Here is a 27,901-nt window from a genome sequence, read left to right as displayed (position 1 = left end):
CATAACTGGATAAAATCGAAATTTTCATTATTTCCCTTATTTAGAACACGGTGTCCTTTTAGAGACACCTTTCATTGATATTTCAACGAAAGAGACCCTTGTCCGACATAAAAATTGATTCAACTAAGTAATTTCTACATTTTATTAGTTCAATACACTGATTTTTTATAGAATATATATATAATGATGATTTTGCAAATTATGCGTTAATATGTTATCTGTTGAGGTAAAAATAGGGTTTAATGGAGTAAACAAAATCAACAGTGTCTGATTGTATGAGACTAAAATGGAAAATATGAGAGGCTGCCTGTGAAAAATCTAATTTATTTATTTTATTTGTCAGATATAACGCAAGAAATACAAATGTGAGTGTTTAGAGTATAAACATACCTCAGTTGCACGATGAGTAACCGAAGACAAGGAAAATATGAAAATTGCTGCAAACATGTCCAAGTGGATAAAGTAGAGCTTTGCAATTACAATTAAAACATAGAAAAAGGTGTGCAATATCCGCAATGGAAAAAATACTATTTACAGAAATAATGCTAAATATTACAATGATCATATAAACGTTGGTCATCTTTAAAGTTGATCACTTAATTTATGGAAGCTTATATAAGAATATAAGGTTTAAGAATATGAGAAATATATATGTTCAACATTTCAAAGTTGAGGAGTATATAGAGACTACATTATTGCCTTAACATTACATAGGGGCCGAAAGGGGTCTACCCTACGATTTAAAATGCGCCTCTTCGTATATGGACTTTCCATAATCTTTTCTTTAATGAACTAGCTTATCTTCATTTGTAATAATTGTAATGGATTCGTAAGCTATATAGGCCTAATCTGTATCTTAAATTCAATTAGCTATTTTGTTACTGCAGATTTTTTGTTTTGTTTCACTGTTTCACATCTCAAGCCCAAATCCGACAATTAATTTTCATTGATTAAAATTAATCTCAGCAAAAAAAAAATTATAATAAAAATGAAATAAAAATAAATGAATGATTTACCATGTTTAACATTTTAGTTTTGTATCGTGTTTGTTTTTTTTGCTGAACGTTATAAACAAGTTTTTTTACCCTACATAATTTCTTTTAAAAGATATTTGTTTTCATGTTGTTTAATTATCTATAATGAGAAAGCATGAGGGGTCAGAGAGATAGTGTCGCCCATTTCAATATTTCAAAAAAAAATTAATGGAAATGGTGTGGGGATAGGACGGAGAATAAAAGAAAACATATTAAAAAAAATATTTGGGCCTACATTACCCTGGACATAATGCCCGGAGAAGTTAAAATGACATCTGTTTTTGGTCGTTTTGCCGTGCAAAAAGACGACCTGAAATTGATGACAACTATCCCCCATATAAAAAATAACTTGGCGCCATCCCAGATAAAATGCATCAGTGTGCAACCCCAAAAAATGTTTAAAGGTGATATGTCAGTGTGGCTTGCCGTAAACGCATTTTCTCTCAATGCCGACGGTGGCGGGCGGTGTGCAAAGAAGATCATGCCTACGTAGGACATGTCTTGAGGTGTCTTTCCAAGGACCATTCTTCGTATCGCCCAAACCGGCTTTGTGAAACAGTTGAGCGATATCTCGTTCTTACGCAGAGTGGTCCTACCAAAGACCATTTCATGCAACAGGCCCCGGACGAAAGCTAAATGCAACGTGACAACAAAATTTGTTGTGGAAAGATAATTATTATTTTGCCATTCAACCATTATAGATCGCACTTTAAAGTTTCCTTATAACATAGAGCTATAGCTCTATGCTTATAATATACACCGCTATCATATTAAACATACATGGCGATAATAACATACATATTTTTATAAGTCAACTTGCAAGTTGACTTATAAAAATATGTATGTTATGGCAAAATAATAAATATCTCTGGGATCTCGCCATGTTGACGTGCAACTTTTTATAAGTCATTGGCAAAATAATATATTAGTCTGCAAGCAGTGTAAGCACAAACTCATATTTGACACTTCAACCAATAACAGGACTAGAATAAAGACTAGACTCCAAAGACTCTGTCCTTGGTAGAGCCAGCTACACATATATGCTTTTCACATTGCATTTCCTTAACCCCGGACTATCTTTTTTTGGATTCACACTGTCTTTCTTAACCCCATACTATCTGCTTAGCCGGGGTTAACGCCTTAACCCCGGACTATCCCACAGCTCATGGATATTGATTATTTTACCATACAGAGCGTGATTAACATGTCATTTCGACTTCTGTGATTGGCTATTGCTTAGCCCCACTTATCCTTAGCCCAGTTTCGTTTCACACTGCATCTCTTAGCACCGCAATTTAGGTGCTAGCACCACAATAAGCCGGCTAATACCCTTTTTACACACGCTAAAATTTCCTTAACCCCGTACTATAGGTGGGGCTAAATTGCCATTTAGCCCCACCTATAGTACGGGGTTAAGCTTAGCCCACTTTCTTTTTACCCAGCATTTTTGCAAAGTGGGCTAACCCCACCTTTAGTACAGGGTTAAGGAAATTTTAGCGTGTGTAAAAAGGGTATTAGCCGGCTTATTGTGTGAAAAGCATAATAGCAGATCTAGTCTCACTACTTCATACTCTGTATTATGGACTATTGCAAAATTGCAAAAATCATGGGTCTGTGCCTGTAGAATAATAACCTATCTGGCAGTGTCCAAATAAAACTTGAATTTTTTTTTCAGTCATTATAGTGTGATATAAACAAGATACGAGTGATCAACAGACACAGAGCCTTGTCTTGAGGCTAGGAAAAATGCAAATGAAAAATTTTCCAGCCCCCCCTGTATGTGTAGTTGGTAGTGGTCCAACTTTCCTGATGCATTTATACCAAGCAGGCATATGCGCTACCAACAATCTGTTGATTTCAAATTCGCCCCCTCCCCCAGTTAACCTACGGAATCCAGGATCCGCCGCTGCTAATAACCATAAATGTTTTCTTCTGTTCTTCTGGGCCTTGAGAGTTGAATATTTAGATCTGTATTTATGATATTCACTTGAATAAATCAGAAGTCACACACACACACACAATATAATCCATATAATCTGAAAACTGAAGCAAAATAATATTGTTAAAATTTACCATTTTCTTTAATAATTAGTTACGGCACTTGGTGGCATAGCACTTGGTGTACATAAAGAGAAAGTACTGTCATTACATGAGGCAACATTCACATAAGATTTGAGTAATATAATATATACATGTAGCCTGATCATATCAGAAATCATAAATGTACAGTGAAATTCCATATAAATCATTAAAAAAAACATAAAACATTCCAATACAGTCAAAACTGTCTATTAAGACCACCCAAAATACACAGAATTTTTTTATGCAGCCATTGGAGACAGGTTGCTTTCATAGACAGATTCTCTGAAGCATGCATTCCTTTCAAATGGGAGACAATGTTGGTGGCCACTAAAAAGTCAAGTTTGACTGGCCCCGTAACACAAAAGTTAGCGATTAATCAAGATAAAATGGCCTATCAAGATCATCGTTGCTTGCGCACTTTGCTCAGTACACTGACTAGGAACCAATCAGAATTGTTCTTTCATATTAACTACTAATCTCTTTTAAATTATGGGGCTCTGATCATATCATAAATTTCATTTTTTCAAAATACACATACATCACTTGGAATCATGCCAGACTTTATTCCATATGATTCATCGAAAACCAATTGTAAGCAAGGCCAAGGACTGTCAGCACTTGGATTCGAGGCCAGGGTCAGTGGCTAGATTTCAATGGCCAAGGACAAGGCCATATAAGACCCCTGTTATTGCTTAACCAGGGCCAGCCTGAGACCAATTACAAACTTGAATATTTTAAGTGGATTAGCTTTACCAACGGACATTGTCTCGAAACGAATCTGTTTACATTGCAGCATGCACTTCTTCCATATTGGTCACAGAAAGTTTCCCCCATTGGCCACAGAAAGTTGGGCAGTATGTTTCAAATTCCTGACCACTTTCAGTTAGTCTAAATGGGCAGACTCTAATTTACATCATTTGAATAAATTTTCAACTGTACTATTTGAAAGTGGTCTGGAAAAAGTGCAGATGATCTGTGTCAATATTTTGGACTTTGATATTTTAGCAGACTGCACTTCATAATCCTAATTCTTCTCTTTTGGACTAACATTCACACCACTATTGACAAAGTGAGGTCTGTGCTGCAAACTAATGCAAGTGGAGTTAGTGGACCAAGATGGGTTCAGGTTTGCGTTCACATCTATGGATATGTGGTCCAGGGTCCGGCCCAAGTCCAGCACAAGACTACCTCTGGGGGTGGTCTTAGGTAGGTTTGCTAATAGGTGGCCAAAGGTTGGTTTGACATGTTTACATCTCTTTTCTGTCTCTCTCTTTTTTTTTTTTAACCTGAGCCCACCCCTGGTAAGCAATTTTCTACATGTGGAATGAGAACGATCACAAAATAAACAAAGCAGGTGTAGATCAGGTGAAAATTTATCAATGTACCTACCTGAATGAGAAATTCTTCTTGTGATATTTACTGTAAATCACATTAAAACATACATCTTCACTACACAAAATGGACATCCCTGCATATATTCTACAATTACAATGATAAAAGGTAGCAAATTTATTGAATACTAATGGCAATTTCAAACTAGTGACAACATTCATGAATGAAAATATTCTGAATAACCATCCACACTGAGTTGACGATGTGTGTTAACTAAATTTTCTTCAAGCTCATTTCATAAATATAATTTTATTTATTACAAATTGCCTTCTATAATGCTTTTAACAGTGATTTTCTAATACTCTGGCTGTTTCAACTGTCTTATTCCAAATTTCCAACCCCAACCCCCCCCCCCCCTCTCTCTCTCCCTTGGCTGCCATATACAATACATTGTGTGTCACATGACTTCAACTTTTCATATTTTTTCAAGGGCAAAATATTAATTTAGTGAAAATGAAAATGCAGTTGAATGATACTTACGTTTCTAGGATCATTGATTACTGACATCATTGTTCTGTAAAGGACAGTATAATTGCACTTGATTCACTTTACATGCTATTTGAAACAATGAACTTTTTTTTTTTAAGAGAAAGGAATATGTAAATGAAAAAGCCACCAATTGTTGGATATTTTTGTGCTGTAGGATTAAAATGTGCCCTTTAGAAAAGTGAGCTTGTCCTGAAAATAACAAACGTAAAGGCCTGTTATTCAATAGAAAATTGATGATATACCAAATTCTCTATAGGAAGCATGTATGATGGACGAGTTTACATCAAGAATATAATTGTATGGGCACATCATTATCAGAATTTGATAGATAAATTCACAAACCTATAAACCACTATAATTTTACTTATCTGTATGACTTCATAGAAGCCATACAAAGATACGTTAATCCTGGTTGAGAATGAAATCAGCTGCTTCTTCAATACTGTCAACAACAACATCGGCTTTCTTCTCCAAAATTGATTTATCTATCCCTCCAGTAAGAACACCTAATGGAGATGGCAATGAAAATAAAGAGAGATGCAGAAGTGAATATTCAGCATTTAAATGCATGTGGTACATACAAAGCTAAGTTCAAGGATTATTTACAGTACATCTCTAAACACAACCCAGTTCACATCAATTGTGCTAAAGAGGCGATTAAAATGAAAATAGATTAATTCATGTTGGCTTCATGCATGAGCTCTGTTCTGGGCAGACGGATGGATGGAAGGGCAACTCAGAAGCATGATGATTCTGCCAACTACTTAAGGTGGGAGGAGGCATTAAAAATACCTAAATAAAGGACTACATGTAGTTCAGTGCTACATCACAGTCAGAACCATAATTGGGTAGCCTACCACCCCTTATCCCCCACTCAGTTTTTTGACCCCTTTCATAAGAGGACATTTTTATCCTTCAATATGGTCAGTAGTATCCAAGAGAAATATACGACCCCACCTCATATTAAAACACAGACAAGTAATTCTGCAGGTATGGTGCAAACAAAACTATTCTTGCAATTCAACACAACCATTTCAATCTACTGGAAGGATTGGTGATTATCTCTCGGTAAGTTACTGGCAGGGATGTAGTCAACGCCTGTAGTTTGGAGTCATGAGGCCACAGAAGAAAACCTTCTTCCATAGACATTGCACACAGGACTCAGGCTGAGGCCGAGGCCAAGGTCAACAAAATATAGCCTCAACTACATCCCCAAGCCCTGTCTTACAAACAGTTATGAATGATCTGTTCATCTTAAACTAAATGGAAATCCATCAATGTCATAATTTTTTCTCCAGGAAATTTGCATGATGTCCTTTAAAAACAAAGGCGAACAACACCAAATTGTCAAGAAAATAATGAATTAACGAATATATGCATCATACTAGTATCTAGAAAACATTTTGAATTAACATGCATTTTAGATGTGGGCGTTACTGGCTTTCAGTAGTTGAGGTCGATCAGATCAATTGCAACTCTTTGTAAGACGGGAGCCTGATCATCTTAAACTATATGGTAATCCAGCAATGTCATAATATTTTCTCCAGGAAATTTGCATGATGTCCTTTGTAAACAAAGAGAAGCACACTAAATTTTCATGATTAAACATCGCATCTATTTTGAACAAACATCCATTTTAGAAGTTGACGTTGCTGGCTTTTCATAGTTGTGGCTGATCATATCAATCATAACTCTTCGTAAGATGGAGCTCTGGTGACTGGGTAAAAACCATTTAGGGATAGATTAAGATCAGAATATATTTTGTAATGACACACTTTCTATTGAAAGTAATGTGTGCGATTCCAAGTACATTGTATGACATTTAAAATTACTGGTACTAGTGGCAGAGTTTGAATATAAACTTAGCTTTATTTTTAATACCGCCTTACATCTCTCAAACTCCCTACCGACAGTAATAAAATGAGGGTTCACATGATTCTACTCACTTATAACAAGGCCACATTCCGCGTTCTTTCCACACATAGCATCGGTGATGGTGTCTCCAATAAAAACAGAGTTCTTAGGATGTACTCCTAGTCTAGAACAGATCTTCAGAGCGGTATAAGCATCAGGTTTGGGTTTGACGTCTTCATCACTCCCACACACAACCATGTCAACCAGGTCGGACACACCTAGTCGTCCCAGGGTATTTTCTGTCATGATGCGACTGTCTGATGTGTTCACAGCAATCAAATAACCCTTGTCTACCACAGAAAAGTGAGAAATAGATGAATGATGAATAAATAGCTACCATGATGGCCAGCTCTTAAAATGATGAAATAAAATTCATATCAATTATCAAGTTCGCGATCTATTGTTTAGGGGCAGGAAGTATATTTCTAGAAGGAATAACAATAATAACATTATCGTGTCAAGCAGGGGATGCTTGGAGAACACTTTTCAGAACGTAAGTGACTACCCTGGGTAACCATGGCATGATTACTATTATCAGCTTTATTATTAAATCAATATAAACACAAACAATAAAAAGACATTCTAAATGCATGAGAGGAGAAGGTATTTTATTTTAAGAACACATTCTTTTAAAAAACTGTTACATTTAATCTAAAAAAGAATCCCATTCCAGTTCTGTTACTTTCTAAAATCATATGACAAAAGGGAGTGGGAAACAGGAATTGAGACTTGAGAGCAGACATGCAGTACTGTATGGCACTGTTTACTTAAAGTAAAATGGACCCCGGGGTGGGGGCACTTCCATTATTTGGAACTCTAAATACGAATATTGCTTTGATATGAAAGTGCCTTAAACATGTATTTTTAAATGTTTTCCAGTCTGAACAATGTCTCAAATATTCGATTTTCACAAGCCTGTTGAAAAGTTTTTTTTTTTTTTTTTTTGGCACTTTTGCTCCCCTTTTTACTGTAAGTGCATTCATCGCACGATCACGAAAACAATCCCTTTTACATCTTTTGGCTTTTGGAAACTAGCATAGTGCCTACCTTGCAATGGCAGTACCCATCCCCTCCCCCCCCCCCATCTCTCATCCCCCAATGACCTATGCTTTGCTAACCAAGAAACAACCAACTCAGAAAAAAATCTTAATTACCTCTCAGTCTTGAGAATATACTGTGCACATCACCAAAAGGTAAAAGTTCTCCCATAAGAGCAGGACTGCCATCCTTATCGTAGCAATGCACAGACACGTCCCTAGCTTTTTCAGATGAAAAGCCTTTCTTTTCAAGAAGACTAGTCAGTGACCTAATGCAGACCTCATTGGTAGACTCCAAGACATGACCTGATTCAAATTTACGGGTGCGAGGATCAAAGCCCATATCCTTGTAGATCTCATCTTTTATGGCAAGTCCTGTGGCAGCTTCCATTCTGATGAGAAAACAATGAATTTCAGTGAATTTTAACAATTTTGTATCATAAGATCGTTTTATGCTTGAAATAACTTTGGGATTCTTTTAAAGATAAAATGCAGAGGGCCACAATCGAGGCTGCCAGAATATGAACATGGCTACATGTAAATTGAGGGTTTACACTTCGTAATTCCGAAGGTTCGTAATTCCGAAACACGTAAATTGCCTATACCTCGATGTTCGTTAATCCGAAAACGTAAAAGGGTTCGTTAATCCGAACATTTGTGGCGTTATTCCGAAGGTTCGATAATCCGAAAACGAAATAAGGTTCGTTGTTCCGAAGGTTCGTTAATCCGAAAACAAAATAAGGTTCGTTGTTCCGAAGGTTCGTTAGTCCGAAAACGAAATAAGGTTCGTTAATCATTTCGTTTTCGGACTAACGAACCTTTGGAATTTCGAACCTCATTTCGTTTTCGGATTAACGAACCTTCGGAATTACGAACCTCACTTCGTTTTCGGACTAACGAACCTTCGGAAATACGAACCTTCGGAATAACAGACCTTCGGAATAACGAAACTTCGGAATTACGAATGTATGCGAAATTGAGGAACCAGAGGAATGGCAGAACAAAGCGATATTCCATCGGATCCTGTGCCTATAATCAAGAATGTTGAACTGTACATTAATCTAGTGACCAATCTGTTTTCATTCATTATTAATGCAACATGCTGAAAGAAGGGAAGCAGTGAAAGTAATATTTTGGTATATATGAATTACATACATTCAGACAAGATGTGAGAAATCATAAATCAGGAAACAACAGCTATTTTAATCATCCATATACATGAGTGATCGTGTTTTCCCCCACCTTCCAGAGAAAACACAGGCTTCAGAAAACTTGGGATTTGGTTTCAAGCATTATAGTCAGCCACCCTACAGGGGGCAGAACTTTATAAAAGGCTGCTACCTATGAAGAACATCTCAAAACTAAAATATGAAGAATATGATGAATTAACAATTCAAATTTCTCCAAGATAGTCTGCAAGTTGTGCTTATAGGGAACCATGCTTAAAATGTTTACCTCTCGGCCACTTTGACCATCCAAGGTGCAAGCATAGCGTTCATACATAGAAGGGTCCCATCTTTGTCAAATATGGCCACTTTCTTTCCATCAGTGGCTGCAGTCCTGATGCCATTTGTGCTCATTGTGAGTCCACCTCGGCTAAAAAGAGTCTGAAAGATAGAGAAGGTAAGATAAGAAAATCATATGATATAATAAGATGTTCTAAGACTCTATTGACCCCAATCAGGAGTTTGAGATTCTAAACATCAATAAAATCCCACACTGAATTTGTGTATAAAAATGAACTGATTTAATCCTTATTGGTGCAATGATTTTTTTTTTTTTGGGGGGGGGGTGTTTGGAAAATGTTTTAATCAAACAGGATATGCAATACTTCCTCTGTAATTTGCATGACAGTGACATTGTTAAACACAAAACTTTGAGGACTTAAAGACTTAGAACTCATCTGCTAACCTCTACAATTTCACATCTCAGCAGGCCTAGATTACATATCCTGAGTGAATGGCCCGAATTCACAAAGGTGGTTTCATTTAAAACCATGTTTTTTCAAAACCATGGTTTTTGCAAAAATCACCTTTATGAATTCAGCCCAATAGGTTTCACTGCACTGTAAAGGTCAGTCACATCGTTCCGTGCAAGCCTTGGGGGTGACTATATTTGCTACCCGCAGGTTGCCCACAGTTTATCCGCATTGACAGTATCTCGCACATATCTCACACACAGTTGCCTGAAGAAGCGCACGCAAGTTTGATTTGCACACAGAGAAATTTTGAACACTCAAAACTTTGTTGCGGGCAATCACCCAAGACTCACCCGCAAGGCTTGCACAGAACGATGTGATCAAAGTATCAAACTACAGCCTACAGGTTAGATCAACAACCACAGAGAGCTTGGATTAATACAAGGCCATTAATTCAAGGTCATTCCATTTCCCATATGTGCTGGATATCGATTGACCTTGCAAGTACCATGGACTTAGACTTAGAGTAGTACTAGTAGACTTTTTTTCAATGTATAAAAAATACCTCAGGTTTCAACTGAAACGTTTTGAAACGAAAAACACCCTCGCCTCGGCCCACTTGTCTTAGTTAAACTTAAAGTTAAAGGAACTTTACACTACAGACAGTTATTAAAATAAAGCCAAAGATTGTTCTCAGAGACTCAGACAGAATACCAATTCAGATTATTTTATATCACTGATATTAACGGAGATAAAATATTATATTTTACCTGAGATGAAATGGATTGAATACCACCCCTGCAATTCTCACGTTCTCACTCTTCCGTCTTTGACTTTGAGGAAGCCTCCTACAAGCGCGCAGCCGGAAAATTATCTCAAAATGCGCCGAAGCTCCAGGCATGGAAATCTAGTAACTTAGAGTTAGACCTCATCCCGATAAAAATTTTGCAAGCGATATTTCCAACAATTTGTATGACTGTTGAATGATTACACAATGATAAAAGTCCCCAGAAAACTCGTTATACTTTGACAGAATACTCACAAAATAAGAAACACGCTGGGCAGAACGAATCATCAAGATTCCAAATCCAGAATTTTTGTCACAGACACAGAGCAAGAAAGTACCTCGGTCGACGTCGATCTTTAGCATGAGTTGAATTTCCGAAACAGCTGATTGCAACGACAACGTTAGTCTTTACTATGGTAATTATATTCCTAGTTAAAGTGAGTTTATTTTTAAATGAAAAAAATAAACCCAAAATCAAACACTGCGTTTTAAATTCATTCTGTTAAAAGGAATATTTACATTTTATTTAAATTTACAGCAAATAAACTTCGATAAATTCAAATATAGCGACAAAATATAATCAAGCGGGCGTGGGAACAGACTAGGAGAAGCCTCGGATTTATGTAAAGTTAAAAAAAAATCATTTTTTGAGCTTCGAAAATTCCTTAGATTTGGTTGAAATTCCTTGAATTTATGTTTTGACTCAAACTTCAAAGTGACTATATTTGTAGTAGCGTAACGAGCCATAACTTTGAATAGATTCAGACAAGTCTTACATGGGGCAAACATTTAAAAAGGCTGCGGTGAGCGAAGCGAGCGAGCAAAAAATGCCGATCTTTTAATTCTAGAATACATGTATATTGTCATAGATTTTAACATATTATTCAGAAAACGATACATTTCCCCCTTCTCCTATCCTTTTCTTCCATTTTTTTTTTGGGGGGGGGCCGTCCGTGCCCCAACTTAATTGCCCCTATCTCATCTGTACGGGAGTGTTGTGGCACAAAGCTGAATTTTCTTTCTAGTATTCCGACCTGAAAACGGGGCAATGTTGATACACTTTATAACAATAGCATGCTTATTTAAAGGACAAGTCCAACCCAACAAAAAGTTTATTTGAATTAAGAAAAATTAAAATCCTACAAGCATAAAACTGAAAATTTCATCAAAATCGGATGTGATAAGGAAGTTATGACATTTTAAATTTCCGCTTAATTACAAAACAGTTACATGTATAAAATTATGCACATCCTGGTCGGTATAATTATGCAAATGAGGATCACGTAATCCACTCTTTGTATTTCATTAGAAATATTCTATTTTTTCCTTAATTGTTAATCTTTCCTGAGCTGTGGAATTGGAATTGTTCTAACCACTGGCGGATACAGGGGGAGGGGGCACAAAACATGCTTGTCATTTTTTTCGTGGACGAAATCGCCTTAATTTTGTTTCTTGTCAAATTTTTCCTCGGGAAAATGTGCCCCCCCCCCTTTCGAAAAATCCTGGATCCGCCCCTGGTTTTAACACTATGTGGTTCAGTTAAGTTGATCCTCATTATTGTCAAATATGTAAAGAAATGAAATATTGTATAATATTCAAGCAATAAAAAAAGAAATAGTGAGTGCGTGACATCATCGACTGTCTCATTTGGAGTGCATGTGACTGAGTTCAGAGGCAGATCCAGGGGCATCCGCCAGTGACTCAGTGGCCTACATTTATAACTGTTTTGTGAAAAATAGGCGAAACTTTAAAATATCATAACTTTCTTATTTTACATCCGATTTTGATGAAATTTTCAGTGTTATACTAGTTTGATTTTTTTCTATTTATTCAAAAAAACATTTTTCTGGGGTGGACTTAACCTTTAATTTTACTAATCGATCAATCCCAGGCAGTGTGGAGTTGATATTATACTCCGCTCTCCTGAAAAAGGGGGCATTTTGAAGTTTACAGGGACTTATGTAGAATAATACGAGCGCGCAGCGCTTGCTGAAAAATTCTTATTTCCAGCTCTTTCTTTTATCATGAAAATTAAGCAGGGAAGTGCATTAGCCATAATCATGATGTGTACGCCTACGGTTTCGCTAATCTGCCATCCAGTCTTTTATTAGGTGAAAATTGCACATTTTCTCATATTTATTTAATTATATTTTATTTTCCTTGAATTTTACTCTGATTTCCTTGAATATTCCTTGACTTTTTTTTATTTATTTTCCTTGCAATTCCTTGTGCATGGTGTCAAAATTTCTTAAAATTCTCCAAAACACTAAAAATTCCTTGCATGTGGAAGCTTCACTCCTGAATGATACGCGTCGTATAGGCCCTAAGCTAAAACAACAACAATATTTGGGGCATATTATCACTGATAATATTCAAAACAGTTGATAACCAAGCCAAATACATACCTTGGAAATGAACGCCGTTAAACGCAATAAACAACAACCAGAAGGGGACATAACAGGATTGTGGCTTCTGATTTTCCACATTACAAGTAATGTTCAAATTACAGGCAAGTTAATGTTCACGATACATTATGCAATACAAAGATGCATCCAAAGTGTAAACTCCCGGATAGATGGTAATGGTATGCCCCCAGCACCCCCCCCCCCCGGCACCCCACAAAATTAAGTAGCCGCAACTTTGCCAAGTTAAGCCAGTTCGTAGTTCCATTCTGCGCATGATCAGAAGATTCTGCCCATGATCAGAGGAAGGTCATTTGTACTAAAGTGACATGGTGGTTTAAAATCTAATGAGATGAGTACCAACTTTGATGTATTGATTATTCATATATTCTTTTCAATTGTGTTTTTCATTTACATCCACAAAGAACAAAAATGCGTCCACGAACGACTGGTATTTCACAGTTTGTCAAGAACATTGTACTGCATGCTATAATATATATGCATTCAAAGTAGAAATGCGACAAATACCTTCATGGAGTCTTCATTGGTGTGTTATTCTAGTCACCTGGTATAATTCAATTTCTTCATCCTGCTATGTAAGGCATGCATATGTTATATTTTGCTTTGAAATTTGCCTATCATAATGAAAAATGACCATGATGTAACTACGAACGAACTGGTCAATAGACCAGTTCGTAGTTAGTCATAGGCAATTTTGGTCAAATGACCCTTCATTTCTTTCAATGTGATAGGCAGATTTCCGAAGAAAGATATTATGTAAGAATGCCTTACATAGCAGGATGAAGAAATTGAATAGACCAGGTGACTAGAATAGCACACCATTCAACTCTCTATGAAGGTATTTGTTGCATTTCTAATTTGAAAGCATATTATAGCATGTTATACAATGTACTTTTCAAACTGTGAGATACCAGTCGTCCGTGGACGCATTTTTGTTTTTTGTGGATGTAAATGAAAAACACAATTAAAAAAAATACATGAATAATCAAAAATCAAAGTTGGTGCTTATCTCATTAAATTTTAAACCACCATGTCACTTTTGTACAAATGACCTTCGTCTGATCATGCGTAGAATCTTCCGATCATGCGCAGAGTGGAACTACGAACTGGCTTATTGGCTTGAAACTGAGCCTACTCAATAGCAGAGATAAAATAATATTTAGTGGAGGTTGAGGAGAAACCATCAAAGATAAAAAAAAAAATGCTTAGTAAAGTTCAAAGGATGGATAAATTATGGTTTGGGTACTATCTATATAAATTTGGTCACGAGGGGGAGCACGCCGTACGTCCCCCGGGTGCGTCCCCTTGAATACATTCCTATCCGTAACATTTTTTTTTTTAAACAAACAAGTGCACACCTAGTTACCAATAATGCATATAGCATTTCCATTTATTTGAAAGCAGGATAAAAGATCCTATTAGATTAAATGCCTTGCTCACGGGCATAGGTGCCGCGGCCGGGGATCGAACCCCGGACTTTCCATGTATAGACAGGCGCCTTAGACCACTCGGCCACGGCACCTCCACTTTACACGCCCCTATATACCCAATAACCATTGTCTCTGATTGCTCGGATCGTATCACCGCGTACAGCCATTATGTTGTACACATAAAAGATTATTTTGGTGTCCCCAGTGGCGGATGTACGGGTGGGCCGGGTTATGATGTTTACCCCCCCCCCCCCCAAGTGAAAAAGAATGACCTAAAACATTTTGCAGCCAGTGCCAAATTGCCTTCATTTTATAGTGACCTTTTTTTTTTGCTTGTGAAAGTACCAAAATGACCTTCATTTTGTAGTGAAGCCTTTTTTTTTCTTGTCAAATTTCTCCGTCGAACAGGTGATCCTTGGAAAAAAACTTAATCCACCCCTGGTCCCTGCACATCAGACCAAGGAATCTTCATCATCATTAGAGATACAATAAAACAAACCAAAACGAACAAACAAAATATTTAAAGAACCAAAATAACTACCATGTACTGGGTGCAATTACCATCGAACACAATCATGACAATCTCGGATATCATAAAAAAATCTTTACCCAAAATAAAAATCTAATTTTGTGATAGATTTGACATACTAACATTCAGAAAAAATATCACATATTAACATTGTCCCTTTATTTCTCTTTTTTGAGGGGGGTGGGTCGTGAAACTTTGGGGGCCTTAAGTCCCCCTCCCCACATTATACCCCAGTGATATTATCCATGGTTTATTTCTTTCCGGTCCTCTTTTTTCCATCGATATAATAAGCTGATTTTGACACCTGAAGCGGAGATAATATCCTTCAAGTTCCAAGAGACAGGTGACTTGGCCTTTAGACCGCTATAATCCTACAATAATGATTTTTGACGGATCAAGGCTTAATTCATTCAAATCGATAATTCTTCAAGGCAGGTATTCTCAAAGTGTAAAACCAAATCGATACGATCTTGGTGTACGTTAATTAGATAACTCCTCTTTATTGTCCATCAGGGATTAGTTTCTGGTCAGGTTCAAAAGCACTCGGAGATGGACCACTGATCAGTGAGATGGACCCCTGCCGGGGGGGGGGGGGAGCTTGGTAGTTTTGACAGAACTCATCACAGGGGTCGCGAAACGGTGGGAGCTAGCGGGAAGTGCTGCGAGACTGATTATTTTGCACGCATTCGTTTTTTGAAAAAGTGGTGGATATGGGCTGGAGCCCCAAGTTGACCTACACCTGTCGGTCAATATCACTCTATGGGTAATACGAGCGCAAAGATCAATTACTGTTGTATATTACTTATACAATTTTGCGACAGACTCAATCAATGATTATGCTTTGCATGATATTATAGTTCCTTTATTAAAATAATGACCTCTTTCAAAGACGATATTTTGTTTTTATTACAAAGCATACATTTTATTATCACGTTGTTTAGGGCAGTTTTATATTTTTTTTCATTAGCATTGTTACGTCTTTTCATTTATTTATTCATAATCACTGTTTTCATGTGGGGACACCCGATCGGTGCTATAATTCTCCATGGATTGACACTTGCAGTCCTCTTCGTCTATCCCCTCTCCATCCCCTCCCCTCTCACATTTAATCTCCCCCTTCTCTTTTCCCTATATCTATACCACCTCTCGATCTGCCATACAAACATACTCCTCACCCTCCCTTTTCCCAACCCCCCTTCCTCTCCCTCCCTATCAATCCCTCCTCCCTTCCCTTTCTATGCCCCGTCTCAATATTGGCCTGTTTCCTTGGAACATCTCAAATAATCATTTCCTCCTTCCCACCTGCAAATGTTGATTTGAAAGGAATTTTAGGTCACGAAGAATAACAAAAAATATATATAAATCTATATATTTTAGCACTTCGTATCATCTCCCTCCATAAGTCAAGAAAAATCCTTGGTTACAAAATGCCTTTATTCTCAATCTTCAGCAATGCCAGGTGTGATATTCTATAGAAAAAAAGTCAAGGCTATGTTTATTTCTTCGTAGATCAAAAATGAAATAGACAAAGTAAGAATAAGAAAAGGAAAGGGGGAAAGGCCATCAAATTTGAAACATATATCTATTTTTTAAGAATGGTGTCTTAACGATTGATGAATGACAAGGGCGTAAATCTCTCCCCAAAGGTAGGGAAACCAGGGGCTGGAAAATTTGACAAGCAAAAAAAAAAAAAAAAAAAAAAAAAAAAAAAAAGGGTAATCATCCAGAAAGTAACGTCATCTCGTCCAAAATACATGTTTTTTTTTCTATTTTGAATGATGTATTTCTTTCCACCAAAAATAGTAGGGGGGTATTTGATATTGTGCCCCCCCCCCTATATACTATTTTGGGTAGGGGGACGTGTCTCCCTGCCCCCCCCCCCCCCCTCGGGATTTCCGCCCATGATGAATGAAAACATTACAATCTAATATTCGGAGTTATTTTGATGTTGAGCATATTCAGAAAAGGGGGAAATATTTTCAGTTTCATCCCACTTGCAGAATCAACCGCAGTCGATTCCTAGTCATGCCAGACCAAACCAACCGATGATATGCTATTCCGAGCTTTTATAAGTCTGTATAGGGATCAAATAAGTTCCATCTCAGACTATGGTCTCGAGTCGATTTCGTTTGAGTGACTGTAGCATATAGTTGCATACAATATCATCTGCATGGGGCCCGTAACACAAAGCTTAGAAATCATCGTAAAAGAATATCTTTGCGATTGATTGCGATATACAATGTACAATCAATGTACATTGTACAATCAATTATCGTACGATCAATCACTATCCTTTGTGTGACGGGACCCCGAAGTCACCAAATAACCATGCAGTTATCTCATCTGTACAAGCAGAGAACTCGTTTGATTATAAGGCATATTTACACATCAGATTGTAGCCAGGCACCCATTTCGTTTGGGAAGAAAATACATTTATTTTTAGACAGGCACTCATTCAGGGGGAACAAGGTCCATTTCTAAAGCAATCGAGATGACATTTGGCAGTGTTTTGACTGAAACGTAAGTCTATAGCAGGGGGCTAAAAATGATGCGGGAGGAGGGGGCGGCGGGGGTAATAAAATCAAAATTTCATGGTCACTCACGTTTTTATACATGTTTACAAGCCCCCCCCCCCCCGTTTCCCGGTTTCCGGGGCCCCTGCGCTTTCTATATAGGCCTTTAAAATCCTAATTATACTGTTATCATAATTATTATCATTGTTTATCATTATTATTATTATCATTATTATTATTATCATTCTTATTGTTATTATGGTTATTATCATCAATATCATTCTTCTTACTATTGCTATTATTATCAATATTTTCTTTGTTATTATTATTAGTATTATTATTTCTATCATTATAATTATCATTATTACTTTCATCATTATTATTATTATAATCTTGTTATATACACTCTAAATTACAAGGATTTAATATAAATCCAGATCGGCTGTGAATAGTGACCAGCTGAATTTTTAATTCATTTTAAATCTTAAGAATTAACATTTCATCTCAAAAGATTTAAATTAAAATCTTTTAGATTTATATTTAAATCATCAATGTTTAAATCTAAATCCAATATTCGACTGGACACTCTTCACAGCCGATCTAGCTGGATTTATTTTAAATCCTTGGAAGAGTGATATACTGTATCAGCACTATTATTATTGTCTGTCAGATATAACTTCCACTGCCAATGATGCCACGCTTTTTTATGAGGGGCTACCTTCACAGACGGTGTAAGACAAATCAAAACAACGATCCCCTCAGATACGAAATATTATTCTATTTACTGGGATATCCCTCGTCTACGAGCCTTCGGGTTTCCCCGATTTCATGCACAAATTCAGAAAACCCGCGCCTACGTTGACGGCAGCATAACCACAAATAATCGATGTGTTGGTTACGTACCATAGAGACGAACCAACAATAGACATAGCAACGGTCGACGACCAATCGCCGCGCTCGTCACCGGGTATTTTATCGCATGTACTCCACTGGGTGGAGTATATTCTACCCCGTCTACTGTGAGAGAAACATATCCGACAGAAACGCTCTTCGGGAAGCTGTAATACTTGTCATATTTCGCAATATCACGGGTATGATATAGACCGTTCAAAGGATACATAAAAAAGATATTAGTCATCCAAGAACAATTGGAGTTAATTTCACGACAATTCCTTTCGAGAACACAACTATATAGTCTTGTGATCGACATAATACTTCACAGCCTGCGTTCCAATGCAGAACAGGTTATAGTTTGCTATAACATCTTCAACAAATTTGGACTCGTCTCGAAATCACCATGGGTTGCAACAGTTCAAAGTCAACTCAAGTCATGGAACTTGGTCCTGATGGCGAGGTGGTCAGTCGAAAATCGTCCGCGTCGTCGAAACGGGGCAGGAGTGCCGGCAAGAACGTCCGCGATGTCAACGAAAACTCAAACGACGTCGAGGTTCTAAATGATAAGCTGGGATCGACGGGCTCGTTGGGAAGTCAAATGGATAATAAATCTCAAGATCGTTTGGTGTCATCGGCGACGAGCAAGATCTCGAGAAGGACAATGGACAGTGGATTGGAGGCTGACTACGGAAATGTGATCACGGAATATTCACATCCAAACATGATTGATGACAGGCCAGAAACACCAGGTAATTATCGAACTTTGATGTTCTTTTGCAATTTCAATTAAAATAGACAATGTAACGGAACTTTTTATTAATAATGTTAATTGATATATCTTCATCAGTTTATGGAAAATATTTTGTTTACAATGTCATAATGCAAAATTTTCATCTCAAATCCATATTATCATGATTATGGATGGTTTGTTGGCTGCATGTTTCTGATGGAAACGACTCGTTATCGCACGAGACAAGCCAAAATATTTGATCAGGGTTTGATAAAACGAATACAAGTAAAACTACATTTTTATATGAAATGTCTTGTCGAACGCTGGAAAGTGGTAATATTGTTTTGACATAAATGTAATTGATGGTAGTTTAGAAGAATTTTTACACTTTAATATTGTCAAATACATTTTAGAGTTTCCCTCGTATGGAATCACATTATTCTTCCCTAGACCCACGCTTTACCCTTTGCTCATATTGATCGGCATTGTGACCCCGATCTTATTTACCCCCAAACAATCACAAACTCGTTCCCTTTTGTTGTCGTTACACGTAGTATTGATTTGGATTCTTGAGAGGGGTAAACAAAGGCACCCGACAATGAAAACCTCTGGATCAGTGAGTCTATTGTGACCTACTTTGCCGACTCGGCACATCGACCCCCTGGGTTTGGGTTGTGATGGTGTTATGGCAACAACGCCTTGGCTGATGTCTTTTACGACTTACAAAATTGCCCAGAAGATTTTTTTACCACTTCTTTCGAAAGTGATATAAAATTTAGTTGTTTTTTAAATGCTTGCAATTTTTTCCATAATGTACTTACACTTTTCTTCACTTTTTTTATTCATTTTATCAGATTTGTTTGTCTCTGGGACGAAATGCGAATCCAGGAAGAGCAGTGGTAACACAAAGGCTCGCAACGCTCAGACGACGGAGCAGATCTTGGGTGAACTCAAGTCTCAGGGGATCATCAGCACTTCTTCAACAGCTCCACAGATCGCACCAAAGAAAGGCGGTACATCCTTCGATGTCATGATCGCTATCGACTTCGATGAGCTAAAGAAACCTCCTCCCAGGCTTGCCAAGCTGAAGAAAAAGAAGAAGAAGTCCAAGAAGCTGACCAAAGAGGAGGTCGACGCCAAGCTGAAGGCCGCCGAGGAGAGGCGAGAGGCTAAACGCAGTAAACTCCGAGCCAAGTTGGACACCATGAAGAAGGAAGCCGAGGTGCACCAGAACAGCGAGGCGCAGGAGGAGGCGCAGAAGAAGCAAGTGGCTGTAAAGGTCAATGAAAGTCTAGATCAGGCAGCAAAGAATCGCGAGGCTCACTTCAAGGCCATGAGGGAAAAGCTGGAGCAGAAGAAGCGGCATGCGGAGAAGGTCAGGCAAGCCAAACTGGCCAGGATGGCTGAAAAAGAACAGAATGGTGAAGGTGAAGAAGCAGGACAGAAAAATGAAGAAGAGGTGTCTGCTGTTTGAAAGGACAGTCGATACATCACCTAACCCTGTAAGTTAGAGCTCTGATCGGATCGGATGATCGGGGGCACATACTTATCCCTATGATCGGTATCGGTCGAAAATATCGGCAGCAAATATCGGATTTTGCTATTTGTTTATCAAGCACAATAAACAGACCCATATTGTCCTTAGCTGACCTGATTGTTCTTAGCTGACCCCATGCATTCCAAGCACTACTCACATATCGTATTCATCCCTTGGGAGTCTGGGTCTCACTGTCAAGCGAGGCAGTGATTTACGATAGTTCTACGCCGACATGACCCAGCTGGTTGCTATCACTACCAGCGTTAGAATGGATCCCCGCCCTCACAGCACTTAAATGCCGTGCACTTATAATGTTGTAAATACGTCATCGCAAGCCAACGCATGGCTGTCCACTACTACTAGAGAGAGAGAGAGAAGGGGGAGAGGGAGCATCGGAGCTCATGTAATAAATACGCCAACGCAGACACTTTCCCCAATCCGATCCGCACAGAGAGTTAGAGAGAAGGTGAGAGAGAAGGGGATGGAGGGAGTTATGAAAAAAAAAGAGAGCAGAGAGTAAACCTCATGGAATGATGCCAACTTTCATCTGAGGAGAGAGCAGAGAGTAAACCTCATGGAATGATGCCAACTTTCATCTGAGGGTATTTAAAATTTGATCAGTTCTGACGGAAAATGTAAGAAAGGTCTGATTTTTTTTTGTATGAAGTCGTTGTTTCTTGTTGGTTGTTTCGTTGTTGCTTTTTTTCGTTAATCATGAAAATGAAGTATTAATTGAGACTGACACACAGGTGGAGCATTTCACTTGAAAAAAATTAATTCCTTGCCCACACCATGTCCCCACCCCACTTGTGGCACTGCCCACGATGCTACACATCTATTTCAAAAAAAATATTTTGCAAAATATTTCATTTGAAATACCTTTCAAAATTACAAATTTTTATCATTTGAACCTACATGTATAACTGGGTCTATTTTTTTAGACTAACCAAGAAAGTACTGATGAAGGCGGCGCGTGTTGGAATGTCTTTTGATTGTGTGAGGGGGGATATAAAAAAGGTTGCATTGTTTGAAACTTGAAAGGAATTCTCCGGCTCACACCCCCTACCTTTCTCTCTCTCTCTCTCTCTCCCTCATGGGGGAGGGGTCAATTTATTTCTGAAGTCACGACCTTTACTGATAAGGGAACCACGTGGCTTTTTCTGTTTCCCCGAAGGTTTCATTGGCTTTCGAAGCCGAAGGTCCAATCAGCTCAATTGAGATGGTTGTGTGTTTACTTTCTGTTTTGAGCACGCAGACAATGACTTATTTTGTGTATCGAGGGCAAGGTCGAGTGGGATTAACATTTTCGGAGCTCTTTCGTGTTGTGTAACTGTGAATGTGATACAATCATTGATAAATTTTCAAAAATTACCTCGGTAGCATCATTTTTAAACCTGTATCAAGTATCAAAAAACTATTGTCATCATTGTTTTCTTGTCATTTTGTTATTATTACTTGGGTATCTGAGCTATAATCCCAACGTCATAATCGGGATCTGCCGAACATTCACTTTAGTGTAAATTTTGCTGATTGATTGGCGGGCACGCCATTTAAACCATTCGACCAATCAATGTGTACTCCCATGCAGGCCTACAAGTTATATTAACACAAGCGAAAATAAAAGGCAAGAGAAAGTAAATGACCGAAATTAACATTGGAGTTTTCACGCTTTGCGAGATTGGTTGCTTCTTTTCCCAACTTTGCTAACAGATCACATGGGTGGATGTTCGTGTGTGAAAATGTGGGATGATGGAAAAAATCAGGGGAGAAAAAACTCTTCATTCTGACCCTCTGACATGTGGCACCGTAAGTTGGAGCTAGCTCGTAAATTTTGGCGAAGCCCTGTCCTCCCTGCTTGGAATTGACCAATGAGAATCGTTCCCTCTAATTTCCATTCACGGTACTCGATGCTGATTGGATTTATCATCTGACAAGATCTCCTTCATACAGTATGTATAAAGTTGTTTACAAAACCACTGGAGCGTAATGCCCACCAGCCGATTAGGGGGATTTTCTCAAGTGGATGTTTCCAAAATATCAAAGTTGTCAATGAAGGAGATGTGGGTAGGAAAGGGTGTTCATATTTGTTAGGAACGCACCATTAGAGATATCCAGGGAAGGGGGCTGGAAGTTTGAAAAAACTTCACTTGCTAAATGAGCAACAGCAAAAAATTGACTCAACATCAGAGTAAAAAAAAAAAAACTTGGTCCACTGACAAATCTTTTCAAAGGCGAAAAAAAACACCTTGTCTCAATGGAGTATGGGGGAAAAAATGCTCAAAAAAAGTAAAAAAAAATTGCATGAACTCAAACTTCCAGCTTCCCCCTCCCCCTGGTATCTGTCCCTTACGGAAGATGATTATTCAGGAGATGTGTACCAGCCATGATCCTTCTACTTTTCTTTCCTTATCATTTATCGTCACCAACATAATGTTCATACCTACAGCAGCATTGTTTAACTCGAAAACTCATACTAAGTTTATGTATTAGTCTGGGAAATAAAAAAATCCCCTACTGACCTATGAGACTAAAAATTGCAATGAATAAGCCCACTTTTCTATGTCGACTAATAGTCGCACAGTTCAATGAAAATAAGAACAGAAGGGAACAGATAAACATTGATACTCTATTAAAAAGCATGCAATTTTCGTTTCTTATAAGACGCACACAAATAATTCAATGCCAGCATGTTTTGTTCTACGCACATCACTACCCTGTCCCCGGACTCCCTATTGCTACGATCTGGCATTATTTCAAAGTAACACCTAACATAAACCATTACTCTCATTCCTTTTAGCCCCCTCCCCGTTCTCTCTCCTCCACGTATGGTACCGAAAGTCAATCTCTCTCCCCATCTCTCTCTCTCTCTCTCGAGCTAACTGAATCGTTTGAATTCCCAGGTCATCATATCAGGACGGCCAGCATGGAGCTCCGCCAAGCACCTACATGTAGTACCTCGATGTGATGTTGCACGCGTACACGTGGTCTTTTTTTTTAGTTTTGTGTTTCCTCCGATCCTTCGCTGCATTCATATCACATTATCACACCCATGGCATGCACAATCCACGACTTCAAGGAATATATGCACTGGATTTAATCAGTATCACAAACAAGTTGGATTTATACCGGGATTTATAATGGGAATAAAGTATAAAGGTACAGTTTTTGTGTGTTTGTGATTTAAGTTGGAAACTTTGAAATCTATTCTAATTGTAACATGTACAAACTAAAAATTTGAATGGGTGGTTAAGAATAAATACTTTACTTTATGGACAATAAAGTTATTCAATTTAAAATGACATGAAGCACCCCCCCCCCAAAGTAACGTTTTAAACAAATGCAAATGAGGAATGAGAAAGAATAGGGAATGATTTTCAAAAGCTGAGAGCGAGAGATGGAATTGATAACTTGAGGAAATGGAGGTAAAACATGAAAACATATAGTCAAGAAAGGAAAGACCCCTCTTCACTTTCTTGCACAGCCTTACATAACCGCTCACCTTACTGCCTCAAAGACGAAAATGTAAACATGCTTTTCATATTCTTAGACTGATTAAAAACATAAACATGCTTTCAAAACACATCAAGTTTCCTTTTATTTTTCGATATCATATTACAGAAAGTGAAATAACAATTGAGAACGTGAAACAAAACAGAGAAAATGATGGGCTCAGAATTTGGAGGTCGCGATAACAATTAACATTCTTGTGCATTGTGGTGGAAGTTATTTACGAGCGTAGTCAGCCAACTGGGGCTAGCTGGGCAGAAAAAAGTGAACTGTAAATCTTTTTCTTTAAGAGGAATGTGGAATGATTGTGGGGCACGCGACTCCAATTAATCCGCGGTTTTCTGCATGGCAACAGGTATTTTTTTATCTTTATTTGTGGTAACCCCGGAGCAATGATGACCTCAGTTAAGGACATCTAAGGACATCAAAACATCCATTTCACTGTTGCAGTCATATCGGCTTGCAGCACGGCAGCCGACCAAGAGCTAGCGAGCGCACAGCAGCTACGGCCGGCTAGCGCAGCCAACTTTGGCCCGGCGCGGTGCGGGGAATTTCGCAACCGATCATAACGATAAATTTGCTATGATCGGTGATCGGCATGAAACGATCGATCAGCATTGATTAGATCGAGATCGGCCGCCGATCCGAGAATCGGTTACAGGGTTAGTTAACATCACCTGTATTCATTGATACCTCCTAGTGATGCATGAGCAGTCGGGCCGAATCTATGGGTTATATCGCAATATCATAAACGCTGCCAATTATGTGCCATTGGTTTGTTTACTATATAACCCGACGGCCTTATGCATCTGTTATGAGATGATGCCCGTCTATAAGTTCGTCAAAGATAACTTATTGAAAGTTTAATGGACAATGTCCATGACAAGGGCAATTTGGTGCTTATCAATACATGAACATTGAAATATCATGTCGATAGGTTGACGGTAAAAAAAAATTGACGGCATGCTTAGCACATCTCGTGAAAAAGTAAATTTGAATTTCTATCGTATTACTATTTTATGAGGGATTGCTTAAAGACGCAGGCCTAAATATCATACGAAGATGATTCAGTTCAAATTCCGTCCGGGATAACTAGTTCGGGTATTACGATTGATAAATGTTTTCCAGACAAATCCGTCCATTTTCTGGTAGGCTTATTTTATGTCATATACAGAGCAGGGCTCTAATATAGATTCGTGACACTGGATGTCAATATTTTAATGAATGATTTTTGCTATGTACTTTTTTCGTTAAAGGAGAATGAAACCCTTGAAACCAGCTGAATCCATATCAAAGAGAAAAATCAAAGAAAAATATTGTTGAATGTTTGAGGAAGATTGAATGAATAATAAGAAAGTTATGAGCATTTGAATATTGAGATCACTGGTGCCATGTTGATCCTCCCATCGGCAATGCGACCAAGATCTGTGATATCACACACGTACAACTCCCTTATTACTTTAGTACTTATTTCACTTATATTCTCACTTTTATAGAGTCTATCACAAGGTGAGGTGTTCTCTTTATGAGATGACAAGTACAGAGGTTTCACAACATTATATCATTGATGAATCGTTTGTCATTATGATTAGAATGAGCAAAAAGAGATGTTTTGGGGTATATTTTCAGTGTCCAATTGGGAGAGTTGTACGTGTGTGACATCACAGATCTTGGTCGCATTGCCAATGGGGGGATCTCCATAGCATTAGTGATCTCGACATTCAAATGCTCATAACTCTTTTATTGCTAGTCCTATTTTACTCAAAGTTTTGTTGATCTTATTCTTTGATTTTTCTGCTTTCACAAAAGCTAACTTGCTCCAAGAGTTTCATTCTCCTTTAATGTTTAATATTTTGATTATTACTCCTGGTGAGTGCACACGTTATAAAGGCATATAATAAGTATTGCTAAGAAGAATTCCCTTCGTACTATTTCACAATGTACTTCCTTTACCACCAAAGGCGATTGATTTATAATAATTCAGAGTATACTTCTAATTTTCAGTATGAGTTACCATAGTAACAAGGGAGTAAAGTGGTTAATTTTCATCAAATTCTTATAATTATCAATATACTAGGATGATGATGGGAATTGCCTATTGCTGCATTGCACATTCTACAAAAATAATTGTTTACATATTCATTGTTTAAATGCCTTTATAATTATGTCATTTTACTTATGTTTGAAACATGCTATTTATATTTTGTCGTTCATAATAATTCGTTGTGCTGAAGATTTGATATTCACTGTGTGAATGAAATAAATGAACAAAAATATCATATTCATACATGGCAATGATTTTTTTACCATTCAAATTCCTAAGTAATATTACTTTAGTTTCGATCAACCATGTAAGATAATGTGGCCTAAAGTTCAAGAGTTGTAAAATGTATTTTACAGTGAAGAAGAAAGATGGTGAAAGGGGGAGGGGTGTTTAAAAATCGTTTATACTGTGAGTTGGGAATTAGATGTGTGTTATGTGTTGGAGAAAGTGGTTGGGGAGCTGACGATGGACCAGAAAGACAGAAAAGGGGGGGAGAGAGATGGGGGCACCGGGGAGGGAGGGAAGGATCGAGGGAGAGGGGGTAATTTACCGCCTTACAGCGGTTGTAGGGGAAATGTGACTCCAGCAGCTGCAGTCACATTTCCCCTACAACAGCCGTTCGGCGGTAAATTGCCAAAAGCAACTCGTCTTCTAGTCTCACCACATGATCTTCTTTCATTTTGTCTAATGCCATTCCATCCATCAACATTTCGTCTAACAACCATTTGGTCCAATCACACTTCGTCTAATCACTATTTTGTCTATGACCATTTCGTCTCATAACCAGTTGGTCTAATATTTCATTTTCATTCATTTTGCCCAATTAACACTTAGTCCAATAAGACCAAATGGTATATGGACTAAATGGCTATTGGACCAACTGGTTATTAGACGAAATGAAAGGAGACCATGTGGTGAGTGGACGACTGATGGTAGACCAAATGATAGTAGACGAGTTGGCAATTGGACGAATTGGAAATAAACCTGTATTATACGGAGAGTCGAAAACAGCAATCTAACCATTTTTTTTGTACCAGCTACGTTTGAATAAAATTAGATAAAATGGTTGTTTTCCACTCGCCTTATCGGCGGCCGGAGGGGGAATGTGATTATAAAATAAATGAATTTCGTCGAAGGGATTGGTATAAAGAAGAATGAATGAGGACATAAAAGGGAGTCGCGAATAATAGAGAGAGTGGGAGAGGTGAGAGGAATTCTCGGGCCAGGAGAAAAGCTATGATTAACAATAATGGGGGGTCGTTGTTGCTGTTCTTCTTCTCCTCCTTCGTCTTCTTCTTCTTCTTCTTCTTCTCCTTCTTCTCCTTCTCCTTCTTCTCCTCCTTGTTCTTTTTCTTCTTATTCTCCTCCTTCCCTTTCTTCTTCTATTTCTCTGTCATTCTCTCTCTCTCTTTTTTTTTTTTTGGGGGGGGGGGCTTAATTCCCCCTTCCTCCGTCTTTTTCTCCCACCCCATCTCATCCTCTTCCCCTTCTCCTCCTTCTTCATGTTTCAACATTTTGTCGATTGTTATTTTTATATTTTTTTTAAAGGAAAGGGGCAAGGGTGATTCTTTATTCACCTGTGAAAAGAGACATGTTACATTATTTATGAATTTGGACTGGACTTTCAATAAAACACTCTTG

The 27,901-nt window shown here is 37.9% G+C and overlaps 2 protein-coding genes across 2 annotated transcripts; one reads left to right on the top strand and one right to left on the bottom strand.

Annotated features, from left to right (window-relative positions):
- Nucleotides 1-3,091: 3,091 nt before the first annotated feature.
- On the bottom strand, nt 3,092-11,068 carry LOC129281071 (N-acetylmuramic acid 6-phosphate phosphatase-like). The gene is made up of 5 exons (XM_054917061.2): nt 10,909-11,068; nt 9,404-9,555; nt 8,066-8,340; nt 6,944-7,201; nt 3,092-5,503 (listed from the first exon to the last, which is right to left on the bottom strand). Exons 1-5 carry the CDS (start codon nt 11,014-11,016, stop codon nt 5,400-5,402), a joined length of 897 nt encoding a protein of 298 aa, XP_054773036.2. The 5' UTR covers nt 11,017-11,068; the 3' UTR covers nt 3,092-5,399.
- Nucleotides 11,069-18,542: 7,474 nt separating this feature from the next.
- LOC129280976 (uncharacterized) lies at nt 18,543-26,495 on the top strand. The gene is made up of 3 exons (XM_064111956.1): nt 18,543-19,191; nt 20,027-20,666; nt 24,894-26,495. Exons 1-2 carry the CDS (start codon nt 18,846-18,848, stop codon nt 20,644-20,646), a joined length of 966 nt encoding a protein of 321 aa, XP_063968026.1. The 5' UTR covers nt 18,543-18,845; the 3' UTR covers nt 20,647-20,666; nt 24,894-26,495.
- The last annotated feature ends 1,406 nt before the right edge of the window (nt 26,496-27,901 follow it).

Source organism: Lytechinus pictus, chromosome 17, assembly GCF_037042905.1.
Source record: "Lytechinus pictus isolate F3 Inbred chromosome 17, Lp3.0, whole genome shotgun sequence".
In the NCBI taxonomy this organism is placed as follows: Eukaryota; Metazoa; Echinodermata; class Echinoidea; order Temnopleuroida; family Toxopneustidae; genus Lytechinus; species Lytechinus pictus.
This window is presented reverse-complemented; position numbering and strand designations above follow the sequence as displayed.

Bases quoted from the DNA above. Each gene is read 5' to 3' on its own strand.
- LOC129281071 (XM_054917061.2), bottom strand. From the start codon at position 11,016: ATGCTAAAGATCGACGTCGACCGAGGTACTTTCTTGCTCTGTGTCTGT. The intron at 8,341-9,403 runs GTAAACATTTTA...TTTTCTCATCAG, and splicing joins ATGGTCAAAGTGGCCGAGAG to AATGGAAGCTGCCACAGGAC. The intron at 5,504-6,943 runs GTGAGTAGAATC...CATCTCCATTAG, and splicing joins GGAATGTGGCCTTGTTATAA to GTGTTCTTACTGGAGGGATA.
- LOC129280976 (XM_064111956.1), top strand. From the start codon at position 18,846: ATGGGTTGCAACAGTTCAAAGTCAACTCAAGTCATGGAACTTGGTCCT. The intron at 19,192-20,026 runs GTAATTATCGAA...TCATTTTATCAG, and splicing joins TGACAGGCCAGAAACACCAG to ATTTGTTTGTCTCTGGGACG.